A 21,944-nucleotide genomic window follows, 5' to 3' on the forward strand; every position below is an offset into this window, starting at 1 on the left:
GGCTGGTTTGGATCCTTTCATGATCATCTTCTTCAATCGTTGTATTAAATGTTTCCCAATCCATCTTTGAATTTTGTTCCCAAATTCATGAAATGCAACTTTGGATTGTTTGAAACAACAATCTTAGTCATTTTTCTAATACCTAATACTTTATTATTACATTTATCATTTTTCAAAACAAACAAAGAAACAATAAGAGACCACAAAAAACAAATACCATATTCAATTTCAAAACCCAATCTGCGCATCTTCACAAACACAAGATTAGTCATTTGGATTCCCCAAAATGGCACCGAGTTGGTGGGTGAAAAAGGCCCACCGGTTGACTCCCATGGTGGTCAACAACTGGTCAATGGTCAAGGTCAACCGTAACAAGAACGCCAAACAACTCACGTGGGTTTTATTCCTCAAAGCCCACCGTGCAGCCGGCTGCATTACCGCCATCGCCTCCACCACCTTTTCCCTCACATACGCCGTGCGGCGCCGCGTGACCGCAGGGTGTACGGACGCAGAAGTTGACACGGGGAAATCCATGCAGAGGTTTTATGCATGCATAAAGGCGTGTCTTTGGTTATCTTTTCTATTGTTAGGGTTTGAGATAACTGCTTATTTTAAAGGGTGGCAATTTAGAATTCCTGATCTGCATTTACAGTATTTATATACGATTATGAACCCGTTGGCGTTTAAGGGTTTCTTTGATTGGGCTTATTCAAAATGGGTTTTGATTCGGGTCGAGTATCTTGCTCCGCCCCTGCAGTTGTTGGCGAATGTTTGTGTTTGTCTGTTTTTGATCCAGAGTTTGGATAGATTTGTGCTGTGTTTGGGTTGTTGTTGGATTCGGTTTCGAAAGATTAAACCCGTTGCCAATCAAAGCCTGCAGCTGGATCTTGAAGCTGGCTATGGTGACGGGTTTTTCCCCATGGTTCTTGTTCAAATTCCCATGTGTAATGAAAAAGAGGTAACTTCCATGTCCCATTGGTTCATTTTTTTTTTAAATTTATACCAGTCTCTATTAATTTATACGCTTTTAAAAGAAGCAAGCTAGCCATCATCTGAATACCGACAAGTTGTCACCTCTAAAAACTAGGGTTGTCAAAACATGTCAGGCACGACCCAATAAGACAAGATTACCTATGGTACTAAGCATGAACATAAACCAGTTTAGTAACATGTTAACACGTTAAGACCTTTTAAAAGACCTGTTTAAAGACACAATGAATACACGTGTAATGAAGCAAAAAATTCAAAACAAGCATAAAAGTACTCTTAATTAATACATAATTCATAACATATTTGAAACAAAACACCACAAATTCATAACTTACTTGAAACAAAAAATTATAGAAGCAAATCATAACATCCATTAAAGATACATTATCGGGTTCTGATGCGTAGGAGTGAAACGGCGTATGTAAGTATACTTAAGAATCTATACATGTTATAACTAACAGGTAGCTGGTCTTTAACCTATTAGGACACGAATTTAAACATGTCTTAAGCAGGTTGTCTTGGTTAATACACGAAACCTACTAAGCAAGCTCAAACCCATGTCGTGTTAATAGGTTTGTGTCAGAAATTGACAGCCACTACTAAAAATCATTATATTAAATTACCAGGAGCCAATTTCTTGGTGAAAGTATGAACAGCAATAATATTAATATGAAAATTTTGGAAATCAATAACACAATCCGGCTTATAAACATCATCATATGATTCAGGTGTATCAGCAATCAATTGAGGCTGTGTGCAATTTAAACTGGCCAAAATCCAAGATTTTGATACAAGTTTTGGATGATTCGGATGATCCAACCACCCAATGGCTAATTAAGGAGGAGGTTCATAAGTGGAAACATGATGGTGTTAATATTGTTTACAGACATAGAGTGGTTAGAGATGGATATAAAGCCGGCAATCTTAAATCTGCTATGAATTGTAGTTACGTTAAAAACTACCAATTTGTTGCCATTTTCGATGCTGATTTCCAACCCTCCCCTGATTTCCTCACAAGGACAGTTACTCATTTTAAGGTACGCACTAGATTATATATGCTAGTTATTTTGGGATTTTTCATCTGACTAATTAATAAGTATTTTAGTAGAAGTGCTAAATGTGTTCTGGCGGATGGGTTGAACTCTACACGAACCTGAAAATATGTCAGACAAGAACAAATGAATACTTGCGGGTTGACACAAAGACCCGTGGAACCTGAATATTTTAATGTTTTGCGCATTAATATTCTGAAACCAAAAGTTTGTTAACAAAAATTGCAAATATATATAAAGCAATCATGTTTAAATAGATTATAAAAGTGAGATTAATTTCTCTATTTTATAAATCTTGGCATAAACTATCCAAAATGTTAAGCATCTACAGAAATACACATTTTAAAACAAGAACAAATATTTAATGGCTGAAACGAGTCAACTTGTAAACCTGCCATCTTAACCAAAATTCAGTGTTTTTAGCTAATCATGTTTGCTGATTCAACCTAAAACTAACACAAATTTAGACTAAACCCAATTTCATATTAGATTCTTATCGTGTTTCGTGTTAGAAATCGACACCCTAGACCAAATTACGTGATTGTCCAAAGGTATGATAAAATTGCCCTTTAAACCTAATTTGAGGTGTGTTTACTCCTATTTAAAATAACCCATTGCCCCTTTTGTTTCCTAAAAATAGGGACATATTGTATAAATTTTTGGTATATGTTTTTCTTGAATGAATAAACTTACAAGAATGAACAAAATTTAAATAATGAAAACAAAGTTATAAACGAAAGCACGATCATAGGCTGAATTAGGGGAAAGAATTATGGGTCAATAATTGATAAATACTCTCCCACAATATTCCCCCTCAAGTTGGAGCGGGAAAGGTTAAGAGCGCCCAACTTGACAAGGAGCGTCAGTAGCTACTTTGAACCAAGCGCCTTGGTGAACAAATCCGCGACATGGAGCTTGGTGTTGATGTGAAGTGGTTCAATTTCTTTTGACTCAACTCTTTCACGAACAAAGTAACGATTCATATACATGTTTAGTTCGTTCGTGGAAGACCAAGATTGTTGGCAATGTGTTCAACCGCAAGGTTGTCACAAAAGAGAGTAGTATGTGTTGTTTGAGTGGTGTCGAGATCCTTAAGAAGCCACCTCATCCAAAGTATTTCACTAGCAGTATTGGTCATGGCTCTATATTCGGCTTCTGTAGATGATCGAGACACAATCGATTGCTTTTTGTGACGCCTCCAACGAGGAGAAGGTATCCAGTCCTCGAACCGTCTAGTGATAGGATAACCAAGTCAAATTGAATTAGTTTAAGCGACCGGATTTCTTCCCCCTTTCTTGGGAAGTAAAATGCCTTGATCGCCTATTGTGGTTATCAGGTATCTAAGTACTCTAGTCGTTACATCGAGATGGCTTTGACAAGGATCAGCCACAAACTGACTTAAAATACTGACATAGTGTGCAATGTTAGGACGAGTGGCTTAAAGATAAAGTAATCTTCCAACCAACCGTCGATAATGGCTTGCCTCAACTTGGTCTTCTTCTTATCCAGTCTCTAACTTCAGATTTTGTTCCATAGGCATAGGACTCGGGTGCCGACCAAGCATACCAGCGTCTTCAAGAATATCAAGAGTGTACTTTCTTTGACTAAGGACCATGCCTTCTTTTACTTGAGAGAATACGATACCCAAGAAGTATTTGAGATTTCCAAGGTCTTTGATGCTAAAACGTTCATTTATAAAAGACTTTGTTTTGTTTATTTTGTTGGGGTTGTTTCCTACCAAAATCACATCATAAACGTATATTAAAACAACAAACGTTTCACCCTCTCTAAATATGAATAAGGAGTAAACCGCTTTTGACTGTCTGAACCCACCTTCAAGAAGAGCTACCATGAAATTTTGGTGCCAATTTCTCGAGCCTTGTAAGGCCCCGAATCCATGGAATCCTATAGTTGGTATTCATCCAAAATACTTACAAAAATACTTAAACTTAAAAACAGTTCATTCTATTAAAAATACCAATTCAGAGTATAATTCAGCGGAAAATCATAATTAATAAAACAAGTTCCCGGAACCCGGGAATTATGCCCAAAACCAAATTGAAATTTTTTTAATAAAACGGTAAAAGAAAAATGTTTATTATTATTAAAACTTCCGACTAAGCACGCCCTCCACCGTCCAAGTAGCTCCGTACACGTCCAAGCGGTAATGCATCCACCTCCTAACTTGAAACTCACACTAACATGCACACAAAGTCAGCTTGAGCTGAGTGAGTTCAAGTTTTATTAATTAACATCTATAATAATAATCATAATAGTCATTCCAAGTGTTTTTTTAAAATAAACGGGATATAACAGTTAGGCCATCATCAACAATAAGTAATCATCATTATATATATATACCTATATATATAAACATCCTTATAAATACATCCCTATATATATATCATCCAAGTAATAACATCAGGGTCGAGCACACGTACGACCCAAACACGTAACATCTCATCCAACGTATGCAAACACAAAGTAGGCATACGTAAACATCCTTAGTCAATAACGACTAATAAACATCGCCAATTATTTGCCATACAATAATACATACAAACATACCATAATATAATCCCAAGGCCTACCCTATAAAAGTAAGCCTATACAAAATAGTTTAACGGTTCATCAAGCAAAATCGCTTAGGTGTGCATGCTAGCCCAAAAACTTAAAAGAGTAAAAAGGGGCATCATGAACTCACCTGACACAAGGCACGAATTCACCACAAGCTAGAGAACCCTAAGTATCCCCGAAACTCAAACGCCTTCCGGTAAACATACAATCATCACAAATGACATCGAAAGGACTCGTTTATCCTACGAGACGTTCTAACATGGTTCGAGTTACCTAAGGCGTCGACCTCATCAAACTCAATCATAACAGCCCCCGGGGCCTTAAGTTTACCAAGACGACCCATAGATACTTCCGGGAGTAAAGAATTCCCAAATTACCCCCGGAAGCACTAGGTGATACTAACACGCGCGTTTAAGAGTCGTTTAGGCAATTAACATCCAACTCAGCCTCGTGTGGACCCAATATGATAAATTCACAGCCAACAAGTCCACACGACGCTACACGAGTCAAATGGGTCGGTAACTCGCAAGTACAACGCACCAACTATTCAATAAACTCAAATGCATGTTGTACCGACCCGTTTGAGTAACTGACAACCAATTCAGCCCCAATACTTATAAAAATCATTTTTCAACAGCCCGTATATTAAACCGAAGCTATCCGAATTGAATTGGTCGTCACTTACTCCATACCTCGCGTTAAACGCAACAATCTACCATTCTAGTCAACCGAAAACAATCTTTCAAACTACAACTAGTTGACCAATCAAACGAACACCAATGAACATGATTTTAAAGTATGTTATACTAGACATACCTAGGAAGATTTTGGTGCAAAAACCTCAATCAAAACAGTCCCGAAACCGCTTAATTGGATAGCCACCCGGTTAACCTAAAACAAGCCGTTTATCGATCAATACGCGCCATATAAAGATCAAATAAGGTGTAAAAGACTTGTAGGGACATAGTACTAACCTTCAATTGAAGTTTTACGCTCAAACTTCGGCTGCAAAAAGGAAAATCGAAGGGTGGGGGTGGCTGTGTTTGCGCCGATCGGACAAGGGAATGGGGTGGGGGGTTAGGGTTTTATGTTTTGTGTTTTAATGTAAATATTTCATCCTAGCCCCTCCAAGTTGAATGATATGGTAACTTGAAAGAAAAGTTAAAATGATTTAACGTACCGGGATGACGAGAAGGTTTCCGAGAAATGTCGGTTAAATCCCAAGAATTATACATACTTTACATGCTTTAAATCTTTAAACCGAAAATTAACGGGCGTTACAAGTCCACCCCTTATAATGGGATTCGTCCCCGAATCCCGATGCGACAGGAACAAATGCGGATAAAGTTTCATCATCTCGTCTTCGGACTCCCAAGTAGCCTCGGAACCCCCCACGGTGCCTACACTGCACCTTCACCTGCCTAACCACCTTGTTCCTCAAACGCCTTTCCTGACGGTCAAGTATAGCAACAGGTTCTTCAACGTAGTTCGGTTTACTATCAAGCTCAATGTCATCAAGAGGCACATGGGCCTCCTCATCTGCTAAACATTTCCTCAAATGGGACACGTGGAAAGTAGGATGAATCACCGCTAGCTCATCGGGCAATTCTAGTCTATACGCTACCTCACCAACACGGGACAATATACGGAACGGACCAATGAACCTCGGACTAAGCTTCCCCCTCTTACGAAAACGAATAATACCCTTCCAAGGAGAAACTATCAACATAACCCGATCCCCAGCCTCAAACACAATAGGTCTTCGCCTTTTATCCGCATAGGACTTTTGACAATCCTGAGCGGCCTTCATAAAAGCCTTGATCTTATCGAGCTTCTCAGTCATAGCCTCAACCACCTCCAAACTACCCAATTGTTTCTGACCAATGGAACACCAACAGACCGGAGTCCTACACCTCCTACCATACAACATCTCAAACGGTGGCATCCCAATCGTGGCGTGGTAACTGTTATTATAAGAAAACTCGACTAACGGTAAGTGACGATCCCAACTACCACCAAAATCGATAACACAAGCCCGCAACATATCCTTGAGAGTCTGTATGGTCCTCTTAGACCATCTGTCTGCGGGTGATAAGCGGTACCAATGAGGAGTTTGGTACCCATCTCCTCATAAAACTTCTTCCAAAACCTGGAGGTAAAACGCGTATCCCTATCCGAAACAATGGATACCGGCACCCCGTGCCTAGAAACGATCTCACGAATAAACATCTCGGCCAGCTGCTCAGAATTAAAAGTTCTCGAATCGGCAAGAAATGAGCGCTCTTAGTCAATCTATCAACTATTACCCAAATGGTGTCATAGCTACCCCTAGGAGTACGAGGCAGTTTAGTCACAAAATCCATCGTAAGATGCTCCCACTTCTACTTAGGTATTTCCAGAGGTTGAAGTTTCCCGAAAGGCTTCTGGTGCTTGTCCTTAACTTGTAGACATTTGACGTGAGGTCGAAGGCTCACTCAAATATAAACCAAATACTACTAAATAGATAATGGTAAGTGGGTATCGAACACGAGGAGTTTGTGGAAAGTGTGTTAATAAGTAGCTCAACGATTAACTAATATACATGTAAATGACAAAACAGTAATTTCCAAGTTGGTTTTGATTTGATTTTTATCTAAAATAAACTAACACGAAAGTTGTAAACGAATAATTAAACAAGCATTCCTCTCGGGGTTCGGGTTATTACTCAACACTCTTGTTAACATTCGATGGATAAACCATAATATCTCGGTTTTGAGTACATGCAAGTGTTTGTGATTAATCAAGAACTAAGTACTCGGATTCCTAGAATGCGAGGTTGTTACTCAACAATCAATCAATACGATTATCCCTAATTCCTTCAACTAAATCTCGGTTGTCAACGACACCAAGAACACATGGTTCAAAACTAGATATAAGCGATAAAGACAAGCTACAAACAATCACACAAACATCATGACAATACTAACATAACATTTAGATAATCAATCCAAGTTCAAGAACAATAAACAAAAGTGTTTTGCGATTAACCTTACATCCCGAGAGGAATACCATAGAACTAGCCACTCATACCTCGATAGATCATTGATGCATCAAGTATCTTGTTTATATCAATCCCAAACAAAAAAAAATGAGTACAAACACCCAAAATATGATTATTGTCTTCAAAAATCGCCTCTAAGCCGTCCCCAATTGAAAGGTATCTGAAAAGACACCCAAAAACGTCCTAAAAAGTGGCCCAAACTCAGCTGTTACGAGTCGGAACGTGGGCCACGGTCCATCCATGGTGCATAGGATGACCACGGTACGGTGAAAACTGTCCGATTGGGGCTGGGTTGACCGTGGTCCACGGTGTTGACTGTGGGCCACGGTGGAGCTTTTGCTGATTTTCTTGTTTTCTTCATATCTTTCTCATTTCAACTCCGTTTTCTTCGCCATTTTCGCCCACGTTCTCGTAATTTCATCCTCTACCTCCTCCTACCTGCAAACATATGATTAACCATAGTCAACTAATTCCATGAAATTAAGTTGGTTAAGCCAATGCATTTATATCTTTTAATTCGCTTAACTGCTTCCCTACGAGTCACTCGTCACACGTCAAGCAATTACTCACGTACTGCGCCACCTCAAACTTTATCGCAGGCCACCAATAATTCTTCTTCAGGTCTTGGTACATCTTGGTCACACCCGGATGGATGGAATAGCGCGACTTGTGTTCTTCATCCAAAATTTTACCTCTGAATCCCCCATACATCGGTACCCATAAACGTCCATCCTTCTGCTTCGCCCTATCACCGACGTCTTCCAACAATTTTTCTTGTCCCAAATACATTATGACATAATCCATTCCACCTACAAATCTTCATTCTGAACGTTGGCTATCTGCTTCAAAATATCGGGTTTAAGAATAAGCTGATAAGAATTTACACGAATAGGTCTCGGTCTCTCCTTCTGGCTCAACGCGTCGGCTACCACGTTAGCCTTACCGGGATGGTACATAATCTCCTGATCATAATCCTTAATCAACTCCAACCATCGACGCTACCGCATATTTAGTTCCTTTTATTCGAATAAATAATTTAAGCTCTTATGATCGGTATAGATAACACAAGGGACACCGTACAGATAATGCCTTCACAACTTAAGTGCAAAAACAACCGCCGCCAGTTCCAAATCGTGAGTAGGATAATTCGCCTCATGAGGCTTTAACTACCGTGAGGCATAAGCGATGACTCGGACTCGCTGCATCAAAACACACCCAAGCCCCTGGTAAGAGGCATCAGAATAAACAACCAGATCGTCAGTGCCATCGGGTAACGCTAAAATCGGAGAATGCGTCAACCTGTTCTTTAATTTGAGAAAAGCCTCATCCTGCTCGGTACCCCAAACAAACTTAACACTCTTCTTGGTCAACTTGGTCAATGACGAAGCAATTTTCGAAAAGTCGGGAATGAAGCGGCGATAATACCCTGCCAAGCCTAGAAAGCTATGGATTTCGGACGTAGACTTAGGAGATTCCCATTCGTTTACGGCTTCTACCTTTGCAGGGTCAACCAAAATACCACTCGGATTAATAACATGGCCCAGGAACTGAACCTCGTGTAACCAAAAAGAACACTTAGAAAATTTCGCATACAACTTGTTCTTTCGCAGAGCTTCCAAAACTTCCGTGAGATGACCGTCGTGATTGGATTCACTTTTGGAATACACAAGAATGTTGTTGATGAACACAATAACCGAATGATCGAGCATCAGTCTACACACCCGGTTCATAAGATCCATAAACGCAGCCGGTGCATTGGTCAAACCGAAAGACATCACGAGGAATTCATAATGCTCATAACGAGTGCGGAAGGCAGTCTTAGGGATATCTTCCTCACGAATTTTCAACTGATGATACCCGGACCTAAGGTCGATCTTCGAGAACCAACTAGCTCCTTGGAGCTGATCAAATAAGTCGTCGATCCTTAGGAGAGGGTACCGATTTTTAACAGTGAGTTTATTCAATTCACGGTAGTCAATACACATCCGCATGCTACCGTCCTTCTTCTTAACGAACAGGACCGGGGCACCACAAGGTGAGATGCTCGGTCGAATGAAGTTCTTGTCTAGCAAGTCTTCCAATTGAGCCATAAGTTCTTTCATTTCATTCGGTGCTAGACGGTAAGGGGCTCGAGCAACGGGTTTTGCGCCCGGTACAAGGTCTATCTGGAATTCGACCTCACGATCCGGTGGCACATCTAACAAATCATCTGAAAATACATCTGGTAAATCCTGAACAATAGGAAGACAGTAACCACCTCGGTTTGCACGTTAATAGCATACGCCATATACGCCCCGCACCCATGCTACATCAGTTTTTCCCGCCTTAAGCATAGATATGATATGTGGCGTCGCACCATTCCGATCCCGAAGACCGTAATTTGGGTCCCATCCGGGGCCCTTAGACGTACAAGTTTCTGACCACAAACGATCTGAGCATCAACACTTGCGAGCCAATCCATCCCAAGCACCACATCGAAACAGCCCAGCGGCATCAAGTACAACCGCACCGGAAATCTATATCCAGACAACTCGATGGAACAACCCTGAATAGCCCTAGACACGGAAACGGACTTCCTACTGTGACCTCAACCTCAAACACATCGACTAAGCGCTCGGGTAATTTATTCAACGAGGAACAGAAAGTGGTAGATATAAAACTTCTACTAGCACCCGAATTAAATAAGACCGATGCCTGTAATTCATCAAGTAAAAGGGTACCTGGGATAATATTACACTACTGCTTAGCTACATAATCATCACACACGATTCCAAAGGAATGAGAAATTATAACGGTGGAATAAAAGATGAATAAGGAAAAAGTACCTGAAACAACGTCCGCATCATCCTTTGCCTCTCTCTTGGAGATTTTGAAGGCCATCGCCCTGACCTTTGGCTTCTTTTCCACTTTCCCCCTCGAGGAAGTCCCCTGACCGGACCCCCCCCCCCCCCCCCCCCCCGCCTTGCTGGTAGGACATTTGGATGCCAAGTGGCCGGCACCCTAACAGCGGAAACAAGTCAACGTTGGACACTCGAAATGGGGGTGTCCAACCTTATCACAACGAAAACAAGAACCAGACCCAATCTTACATTCCCCTTTGTGCGGTTTCCCGCACTTCTTACAATTGCCAAACGCCGCATCCCTCTTAAATTCAGAAGTCTCAGTCTTTACCCTCTTCTCAGACCAATTAAAATTGTTTCCCCCGGGCCCTTTATCGTTCGAATTTGAGTTCCATGTCTTCCAAGCCTCGGTCAGCAATAACTTCTCCCTCTGATCATACAATGTACCTGCTAGGGTAACCACCGAGTGAAACAAGTTCATGTCGGTGGTCACCACACCCATACGAATATCTGCCGGGAGCCCCTTCACATACTTTTTAATCCTCTTGGCTTCGGGAGTAACCAAATTGGGACAAAAACGAGCCATCTTGTTAAACTTTGTGGTATACTCCCGATGCGTCATACTGCCCGCCTCCAAGGTCAAGAAATCCTGTTCAATCCTATCCAATTCGTGTGGAGGACAAAACTGATCCAGAACCAATTTCTTCAACTCATCCCACGTCATCCTCCTAATCGAACGATCACCCATAGCCCGCGCCAGGTTATCCCACCAACACAGTGCTTCAGAACGAAAAGAGGCAGTAGCATAAGTCACCATGTCATCCCCCTTACATTTACTAACTCTCAGAATGGCCTCCATCTCCCTGACCCACTGATGTGCTGCCAACGCATCTTTAGTACCATCAAAAGAAGGAGGATCAAATTTCTTAAAGTCGCCATACGAACAACCCCGGGTAGATACACTAATAGTCCGCACATCGTCTTTATCCCCACTCGGCACAAACACCTCCTCCTCATCGACCTTCGTTTCCTTACCCTTCCTTTCCTTACCTGAACTCTTACAAACCAAAGACTCCGCCATGGCCCTAACGGCCTCAGCAACGATCTCGAGAATGGCGCTATGGAGCACCTAGTAAACCTCATCCGCGATAGCCGCGCGCATAGCAGGACCTAAGGAGGGGGTTATCCCCCTCCTCATGAATCGGGGTTTCCTCTTGCTGGGGTGTAGGAATTTCACTCTCAGCTTCGGTACGTGGCTTACGACCACGGCCACAAACACTCGGACCACCTCTCTTAGCTGCACGAGTATTAACCATGACTTATCCGTACAAAGACAGAATTTTAACACGGTCAAGTACAAGTGGCATTTAGAACATGTAAGGTAAGGGTAAACTACTAATGACATTGATCAGGTGTAATTAGTCATTTACTTTACCAGCCCGTCCTAATCACCCCCTGTCCCTAACCACATTAGCATTCTATCTAATACTTAAATAATTAATCACATACTGGAAACTTTAAAATTCAAAGGAATGACTAAAAAATTTAAATTTACCTCTTGGCGTTCAGCTACTTGCGGTGGGCATACTAGTCTCTTCTCTTATAGTTCGAGTCCAAGCATTCGGGGATGCTCGGATCCCTCGAACCATGTCTCTAATACCAACTTGTAAGGCCCCGAATCCCGGGAATCCTACAGTTGGTATTCATCCAAAATACTTACAAAAATACTTAAACTTAAAAACAGTTCATTCTATTAAAAGTACCAATTCAAAGTATAATTCAGCGAAAAATCATAATTAATAAAACAAGTTCCCGAAACCCGGGAATTATGCCCAAAACCAAATTGAAATTTATTTAATAAAACTTTAAAAGAAAAATGTTTATTATTATTAAAACTTCCGACTAAGCATGCCCTCCACCGTCCAAATAGCTCCGTGCACGTCCAAGCGGTAATTCATCCACCTCCTAACCTGAAACTCACACTAACATGCACACAAAGTCAACTTGAGCTGAGTGAGTTCAAGTTTTATTAATTAACATCTATAATAATAATCATAATAGTCATTCCAAGAGTTTTTAAAATAAACGGGACATAATAGTTAGGCCGTCATCAACAATAAGTAATCATCATTATATATATATACACCTATATATATATAAACATCCTTATAAATACATCCCCATATATATATATATATATATATATATATCATCCAAGTAATAACATCAGGGTCGAGCACACGTACAACCCAAACATGTAACATCTCATCCAACGTATGCAAACACAAAGTAGGCATACGTAAACATCCTTAGTCGATAACGACTAATAAACATCGCCAATTATTGGCCATACAATAATACATACAAACATACCATAATATAATCCCAAGACCTACCCTATAAAAGTAAGCCTATACAAAATAGTTTAACGGTTCATCAAGCAAAATCGCTTAAGTGTGCATGCTAGCCCAAAAACTTAAAAGAGTAAAAAGGGGCATCATGAACTCAACTGACACAAGGCACGAATTCACCACAAGCTAGAGAACCCTAAGTATCCCCGAAACTCAAACGCCTGTCGGTAAACATACAATAATCACAAATGACATCGAAAGGACTCGTTTATCCTACGAGACGTTCTAACATGGTTCGAGTTACCTAATGCCTCGACCTCATCAAACTCAATCATAACAGCCCCCGGGGCCTTAAGTTTACCAACACGACCCATTGATACTCCCGGGAGTAAAGAATTCCCAAATTACCCCCGGAAGCACTAGGTGATACTAACACGCGCGTTTAAGAGTCGTTTAGGCAATTAACATCCAACTCAGCCCCGTGTGGACCCAATATGATAAATTCACAGCCAACAAGTCCACACGACGCTACACGAGTCAAATGGGTCGGTAACTCGCAAGTACAACGCACCAACTATTCAATAAACTCAAATGCGCGTTGTACCGACCCGTTTGAGTAACCGACAACCAATTCAGCCCCAATACTTATAAAAATCATTTTTCAACAGCCCGTATATTAAACCGATGCTATCCGAACTGAATTGGACGTCACTTACTCCATCCCTCTCGTTAAACGCAACAATCTACCATTCTAGTCAACCGAAAACAATCTTTCAAACTACAACTAGTTGACCAATCAAACGAACATCAATGAACATGATTTTAAAGTATGTTATACTAGACATACCTAGGAAGATTTTGGTGCAAAACCTCAATCAAAACAGTCCCGAAACAGCTCAATTGAACAGCCACCTGGTTAACCTAAAACAAGCCGTTTATCGATCAATACGCGCCATATAAAGATCAAATAAGGTGTAAAAGACTTGTAGGGACATAGTAATAACCTTCAATTGAAGTTTTACGCTCAAACCTCGGCTGCAAAAAGGAAAATCGGAGGGTGGGGGTGGCTGTGTTTGCGCCGATCGGACAAGGGAATGGGGTGGGGGGGTTAGGGTTTTATGTTTTGTTTTATAATTTAAATATTTCATCCTAGCCCCTCCAAGTTGAATGATATGGCAACTTGAAAGAAAAGTTAAATGATTTAACGTACCGGGATGACGAGAAGGTTTCCGAGAAATGTCGGTTAAATCCCAAGAATTATACATACTTTACATGGTTTAAATCTTTAAACCGAAAATTAACGGGCGTTACAAGTCTTGTTTGAGACCATACAATGATTTTCTCAATCGATACACTTTATTTCCCTTGTCTTTCTCAAAGCCTTGAGGGATTTTCATATAGACTTCCTCATGCAAGTCACCATGAAGAAACACATTGTTCACGTCCAGTTAGTGAACCAACCAATTTCTTTTGACCACCACAGGCAACATAGTTCGAATCGTAATTAACTTTGAAACGGTGTAATGGTTTCATGGAAGTCGATCCCTTCCATTTGCGTGAAGCCCTTGGCGACCAACTGAGCCTTGTATCTTTCAATGTCTCTATTTGGTTTGTATTTGACCTTATATACCCCTATGGAATTAATGGCTTTCTTCCTTTTGTGTAAATCTTCTAGAGTCCACGTTCCGTTCATTTCAAGAGCTTCTATCTCGCGTGTTGTGGCCATCCTCCAATTTTCATTTTGCACGGCTTGATGAAAAGTCTTGGGCTCATCGTTATTGTCGATCCGATAAAAAAACTTTGTGACTTGGACAAAATTTATCATAGGCAACATAATGGGATATAGAGTGTACAGTTGAGAAGTGTTGATCGGAAGTGAATGGTGCATGGTTGAGGGAATCATACCCATCGAGACGTTTTGATCTTGCCATTTCTCTTTTTTTTTCTCTGACAGTTAGTTCAGTGTTCAATGGTTCAGTTTCGTTGGTTTAGGCTTCGATTGGTTCCAGTTCAGAATCCACTAGTTCAGTGTTTTCCGGTTCAGAGTTCACGGGTTCAGTGAACTTAGTTTCCATGCCTTCCAGTTCAAATTCCACCGGTTCAATTGGTTTTACCGCATCTTCTCTTAAATCGGTCTCTGCCTCATTCTTTTCTATACCTTTTGTAGCGGGATTAGACCCATCTCCTTTACTTGAACCTTCATTATAATCCCTATAATACCAAGGTGGTAAGCTAAAAATCCCACCATCTTTGTTTGAGCAGTAGGCTTCATCGCCTTTGTAAGGAAATATGTTTTCAATGAACTTTACATCCCTTGAAATGACGATCTTTTTTTATGTGTATCGAAGACTTTGTAACCCTTCGTTCCAATGGGGTAACCGAGAAACACCCCGGCTTTCCCCCTTTCTTTGATCTTATCTCTACCTATATATGTGTTTCTGTTATATATAAGTGAGACAAGCGAAACTCTCAAGTAGTTAAAATTCAGTTTTCCTTATGGATTATTTCATAAGGGGTTTGGTTGTCTATTACCTTTGAAAGAAGATGATTAACTATATGAATAGTGGTTAAAATATACTCCCCCTAGAACTTCTTTGGCAAGTTTGCCTCAAATCTAAGTTACCAGGTTGTTTCAAGAAGGTGCTGCTGCTTTCTTTCCACAACGCCATTTGTTGTGGCGTGTGTGGATAAGTGGTTTCAAGAAGAATACCCCATTTAGCGTAAAAATTGGTTATACGTTGGAGGTAAAATCCCCACCGTTGTCACACCAAATGTGCTTTATGGTTTTTGAAAATTGGGTTTGACAAACCGATGGAAGTAAATGAGCCAACCACTCACCTCGTTTTTGTGCTTTAATAAAAAAAACTTAAACTGCCCGACTATAGTCATCAACAATACTAAGAAAAAATATCTTGACTGTTTCAGTGAGGGGGTTATGTATATCCGCCATGTGTCACAATGCAAGAGCACAAAACAATCTTATGTTTTAATAGAACAAATAGGAAAGGGCAATCTTTTATGTTTAGCTTTAACACAAGAATCACAAAAGAACATACTAGTCTTTGTAGGAAAATCAATAAAATCAAAACATGAAAGTTTGTCTCGAGATGCGTGTCCCAAACGTCTGTGCCAAACATCCTGAGCCACCATCATCGCCTTTCTTTCACTCCCCACCATGTCCACCTCGTAAAGACCGTCTTTGCACTCACCCACTTCAATCAATTTCCTCGTGCTCAAGTCCTACATGACACAAAAGGTAGTGAAGAAGGTTATAACACATTGCAAGTCATTCGATAGGAGACTAATGGATAAAAGGTTGCATGTAGACTTGGGAACGTGCAAAACATTCATTATTTTTAAACCATTTGGCAAGGTGCAAGTCCCTTTTCCCTTAACACGAATTAAAGAACTATTTAGAATAGAAATGGGCATCTTGTCTGATGCCATAACTTAGTTATTAAGCCACTCTTTTTCTATGTGTTATATGAACCGAAGCACCCGAGTTAATGAGCCACTTACCTTCGCGTTTAACTTTACCTATGAAGTTGTCTGTCAGAGATGTTTGTCCCGAGCCTTTGTCTCCCAACATGTTTAAAAATTGCTTGTATTGTTCGTTAACAGTAACGAGCTTTCTTCAACAAAGGCTGCCTTGGGGTTGGTCTTCATGGTTTTTCCTTTCCCATGGCACCAGCCCGGGTATCCGATGAGCTTGAAACACTCTTCACGTTTATGCCCATCCTTGTTTTAAAAATCGCAGTGGCCTTCCCTTTCACCTTACCCCCCATTTCGTGTTCTTTAACAACCCTATTTTCGAACCGCCAATACCACCTTCACGTTTAACATGTCTATAGAAGGCAGCAGTTCTATCCATGTTAACTTTCTTCCCACCAGAAACTTCTCTATGTTGCTTGTCTTCGGAAACAAGGCAAAAAGCTTCACCTAGGAAGGAACGTGCTTCATGGCAAGGATTTACGTTCAGATGGTTGAGTAGTCACTGTCAAGACCAAGGAGAAACTCATACAGTTTCTCTTTGTCTCTCAATTCCCCAATACTTTTACTAATATCACACTTGCAACCGCCACACGAGCACTTCGGCATTGAGAAAACAGATTTGATCTCATCTCAGATCACTCTTAGTTTGATGTAGTAAGCCGAAACCAAGGTTCCATCTTGCTTTGTGACGCATAAGAGTTTATTTTTTAACTCATAGGACCTTGGTGCACTTTCCTTCCAAAAACGTTCCCTTGGGTCGTTCTAGATTTCCTCAGCCGTGGCCACGTATCTTACGCTAACCATGATTTCCTTCTCCATGGTAGTGGTGAGACACCCCTTTATGATGGCGTCCCACCGAAGCCATGCCATGTGACTCGGATCGTCATTCTCGGGCTTCTTCTTCAAGTAAGAAGCAGATAACAAATTAATAATGTTCTAATCAACATTAACATAATTGAATAGATAATTAGATTTAGATACCCTAACCTTGAAAGTTTGACACAATCAATTTGAGAGCTCATTTGGCAATTGGAAGTTTGACTCACAAAAGACAATAAATTTAAATTGAAGGCAATTAGCAATTAATAATAGTGGTAATTCCAATTTCTGTTAATTTCAATATCAATTAAATGCAATTTAATTTGATAGATGATTAAATAGCAATTTCCATTTTAAAAGATGTGTCAAGTTTACTTACTTCTCGACATTTTGCTTTAATATTGCAAATAAAATTAAAAAAAGAAAGTAAAAACCCTAATATATACAAAACAATTTTAATAAAATGGGGGACTTTTTATTTTTGGAGGCCTCAAGCCCTAGCTCCCATTAAAGCTATTGGGCCGGCCCTGTGCTGAATTTGAGGCTGAATTATGGGAAAGAAATATGGGTCAAAAATTGATAAAATACTTTGCCACAGTATATTGGTCATGTTCACATATAGATAAATATTCTAAACACTCAAACATGCAATTATGTTTATTAAAACTTCAAACAACAAAAGCACATAAAAAAAATATATGTTTTCATTAATTATCATACGATCATCACCTTCCATGGTTAAGGAGAAATAAGTTGTTTGAAATTTATAGGATAACGAGGAATTGGGATTGGTACAAGCACGTTGGTCGTTTGTGAACAAAGATGAGAATTTACTGACGAGGTTACAATATATTAATCTAGCGTTCCATTTTGAAGTGGAACAACAAGTGAATGGGGTTTTCTTGAACTTTTTTGGGTTTAATGGGACAGCCGGAGTGTGGCGGATTAAGGCTTTGGAGGATTCCGGCGGATGGTTGGAGCGGATCACCGTTGAGGATATGGACATTGCTGTTAGAGCGCATCTACATGGATGGAAAATGATCTTTCTCAATGATGTAGAGGTATTAGATATTTATATTAAAGTTTTAACTTTTACGGCTAAGTTGTTAGTTGATGATGATTTATGCAATCCTTTTAGTGCAAATGTGAGTTGCCGGAATCATACGAAGCTTATAAAAAGCAACAACACAGATGGCATTCGGGTCCTATGCAGTTGTTTAGGCTTTGCTTGTTTGATATCATTAAATCTAAGGTATGCCTTCTTTTGGTGCAAATTAATTGCATGGTAAATCATTTAACGAGCGGAGCGAGCTGCAGCTCAAGGTCCAGCTGGAAGCTAAATGAGCAGACTTTGCTTGAAACCTCTTAACGAGCAAAATTTTAAGCTTGAGCCCGCTAAAGGTTTGGCAGGCCAAATTTTTTAGTTTCGAAGATTTGAAAACCTTTTTGTGCATTTCAAGCATGAACATCTATTTAGTTTTTGGTAGAAGTTGGGCTTGTTGAATGGCTTACTTAATTTGAGGGAGCTTATCTCCGCTCAAAAGTTAAACGAGTTAGCTCGACATGGAACGTTTATTTAAGAGCTGATTCGATTGAACTTTTCTCAATCTATTTTTGTTCGAGCTTCAAGCCGCAAACTATTTGAATAAAACCCTAGTTACTGTTTGTATTGGGTGCATTAAAGTTTAGAACTTATGTTTTGATAGTAGTCAAATTTTTTTAGTTTTAGAGTTTATTTTTCTTAAAAGTTGGACCAAATAAATGCTTTTTGTTCATGAACTGAAACTTAATTTACCCATCCTTTTAACTTGATTTGAAATACTTGTACTTTCATTTCCTAAAGTTTTTATTTTTCTTTCAAAATTGTTACATTTTTTACATGTAAAAACAATAAATGATTCAATTTGGTGTGTATATTATACAGATTAGCATTTGGAAGAAAGGAAATCTAATATTTCTCTTTATTCTACTAAGAAAACTCATCCTCCCATTTTACTCCTTCACTCTCTTCTGCATAATCCTCCCAATGACAATGTTTATACCCGAAGCCACCCTCCCGGTATTAATAATCTGTTACATCCCAGTCACCATTTCATTTCTCAACATCCTTCCATCCCCGAGATCTTTCCCATTCATTGTCCCTTATCTCCTCTTTGAAAACACAATGTTAGTAACAAAATTCAACGCCCTGATTTCGGGCTTATTCCAGCTCGGAAATGCATACGAATGGGTTGTCACAAAAAAATCGGGCCGCTCTTCAGAGGGCGATTTTGAGTCGTTAATTGAGAAAGATCAAAAATGGAGCCCGCGAGGTATTTCTGAGCCAGATTTGGAGAAGAAAGTTAAAGAGGAAGATAACAGAAGTTATAGGAAGAGAAAGTACAATAGGGTTTATACAAAGGAGTTAATGCTGGCTTTTTTGTTATTGACTGCTGCTGCTAGGAGCTTATTGGCAGCACAAGGAGTTCACTTTTACCCTTCTTGTTGTTTCAAGGAATAGCATTCTTTCTTGTTGGGCTTGATTTGATTGGGGAGCAGGTGGAGTAGGATGATTAGTTTAGTTGTAGTTTTGATGAGCTAGAATTCTACGTAGGAGTATTGTAGAGGTACTATTTATTTGTAACTTTAAACTTTTTTCACTTTGAATGTTTCATACAAAGATTTAGGAGGATATTGGGTTTTGTTAAGTGTAATTCGTTGGATTGTCATTGTCAATATTCTTGTACAGATAGTGTAAGATTGAGTTTTAATTCTGAATTATATTCAAATTTGGGATTGATTCATAATTAGTCCTAGGTTAATTAATGTTTTCTAAAGATCATATATAAAACCATCACTTTGATTGAGGTGCACCTTTTTGTTATAAAGCTAATTTCTATATATACATTATCAAGGGAGTTTGTGAGTTGTGGTGTTGTAACTTATGCTTAAGAGGTGTTTTGTGCTTTAAATGGTTGTACATGCTACATTATGTTTTGTACTTCCTTCTAATTGGAGCTCCACATCCACTTTCTCATCTAAAGGTTTCAAACCACCATTTGTCACCATTATCATTGTGACATTTGTCAACTTTCCAAATTTGAAACTTGATTCATATAGTATTGCGAATCTTTATTTAACAAATAAATCGATGGCTGTTATGTTACATTGTGTGGTGTTATGTTTATTCATGGTAAACCAACTCAATCATGTATTATAATCAAGTTTATTTGAGTATATTCGCTATTTTGGAGCATTTATCAAGTCCAGGGACTGAAACTGCCAAATTTCAAACTTCCTGCCACTCAAACACGGGGCTGTGCTGTAACTCCCCCATCCTCAGCGTAATATGCCAGGGCGATACGTACAGATTGCTAACAAACTCATGACACTATTAATGTGACAAATATAATTATTTGATTTCATTAAATCACAAGCACACAATTTTGCATGAATCAAATAACAATACACGAACTTTGAATTTCGTTATGATATTTTTCTAATATCTTAATGACCCAACTATCTAGCCAATCCTCAAATTAAACTTCAACCTACTACACGCTTAAAATAATATACTTTGTCAATAATAATGTTGGTGAGAATTCATAAAATTTAGCATATGTAAATAATATGAAAAAAAATAGAAATTTCACAAGTCAAGATGGAACGTCTCAATCATAAAGTAAAATAAAATAAATACATGATATTCCCGTTCATTTGTCATTAGCCAAAATATACTAGGGAACCCCCGTTTGCCAACTTACTAGGAATATTAGATGAGAACCACCTTGAATTCCAACATAAGTTGAGGAATTATGCGGCGCAGGTACGCCCCGTCGAACCCTCACACTATGAGTATGTGTATGCGTATGTGTCAATTTCACCAAACAGTAAATAACTAGCATGTAATTACATAATCTACAAGCATTGTGATATGAAATAAATACAAATGAGATAAATATGTGAATTTTGGTTTACAACATGAAACATAAACAAAATAATAAAAATTTTTGTAACTTGCTTTACCCTAAAATGTTAAAAGAAGAAAAAAGGGTTATGGAAACTCGCCTGTTAAAATAAGCGAGTAAAAGCGAACTATGCATTTAAGCGAGTTGAACCGGATGAGTTCGGTTTGATGAGCCGCCCTAGATGAGAAAAATATTCTAGTTTCATGATGATGATAAAGGAAATGAAAAGACAAGTAGAGAAGTCGCAGGCTCAGTTCATAGTTTATGTAAGTTAAAGGTAAATGCTGGAATATATATATTACACTCTATAATTCACGAAGTTGGTTGTATTGGTTTTAAATCATCATGTTTAGGTTTATAAAGAAAGATTTAGTAATATATTTATTGGTCAATGTTAACAAGTTCAGTTCGTTTTTGAATAACGAACCGGGTTTTATTAAGAAAATAAAGGGTTAGGCGACTAGTTTGTTTTTGTCGGATACGAACCCAGGGTTGAGTCAGGTTTATGTCCAACATTTTTAGGATGTGAAAATAATGTTATATAGTTTAAAATTCATGTTCAAAAGGTTTTGATTTGAGAAAAATATGTTCTTGAACAATAAATGAACATTAACGAACCAAGTTCGGTATATGTCGTTATCACATATGTCAATTATTTTGAAAACATGATAATGGCCAGCATATGTGGACAAACTGAAAACATCATAATAATTACGCGGGGAATGCTAAACGAAAGAATAGAATTTGCTGCAGTTGACTTTCAAAGTCGAACTTGGTTCTTGAGCACCAAAGAGAAAGCTAAAATGAATTATAGTGGAAATTGGGTTGCGACAAAG

The 21,944-nt window shown here is 39.1% G+C and overlaps 1 protein-coding gene across 1 annotated transcript; it reads left to right on the forward strand.

The window, feature by feature from the left end:
- The first annotated feature begins 286 nt into the window (after window positions 1-286).
- On the forward strand, window positions 287-19,758 carry LOC143550380 (putative xyloglucan glycosyltransferase 12). Its single transcript, XM_077041037.1, has 5 exons — window positions 287-958; window positions 1,719-2,027; window positions 17,932-18,222; window positions 18,300-18,413; window positions 19,086-19,758. The coding sequence occupies exons 1-5, from the start codon at window positions 287-289 to the stop codon at window positions 19,659-19,661; spliced, it is 1,962 nt and encodes a 653-aa protein (XP_076897152.1). The 3' UTR covers window positions 19,662-19,758.
- The last annotated feature ends 2,186 nt before the right edge of the window (window positions 19,759-21,944 follow it).

Source organism: Bidens hawaiensis, unplaced genomic scaffold (assembly GCF_021521415.1).
Source record: "Bidens hawaiensis isolate Kalapana, Puna unplaced genomic scaffold, B.hawaiensis_p1.1 tig00016035_1, whole genome shotgun sequence".
In the NCBI taxonomy this organism is placed as follows: domain Eukaryota; kingdom Viridiplantae; phylum Streptophyta; class Magnoliopsida; order Asterales; family Asteraceae; genus Bidens; species Bidens hawaiensis.

Coding starts and splice junctions, on each gene's coding strand:
- LOC143550380 (XM_077041037.1), top strand. CDS start 287: ATGGCACCGAGTTGGTGGGTGAAAAAGGCCCACCGGTTGACTCCCATG. Junction 2,028..17,931: donor GGACAGTTACTCATTTTAAG/GTACGCACTAGA, acceptor TGAAATTTATAG/GATAACGAGGAATTGGGATT. Junction 18,223..18,299: donor TCTTTCTCAATGATGTAGAG/GTATTAGATATT, acceptor CAATCCTTTTAG/TGCAAATGTGAGTTGCCGGA.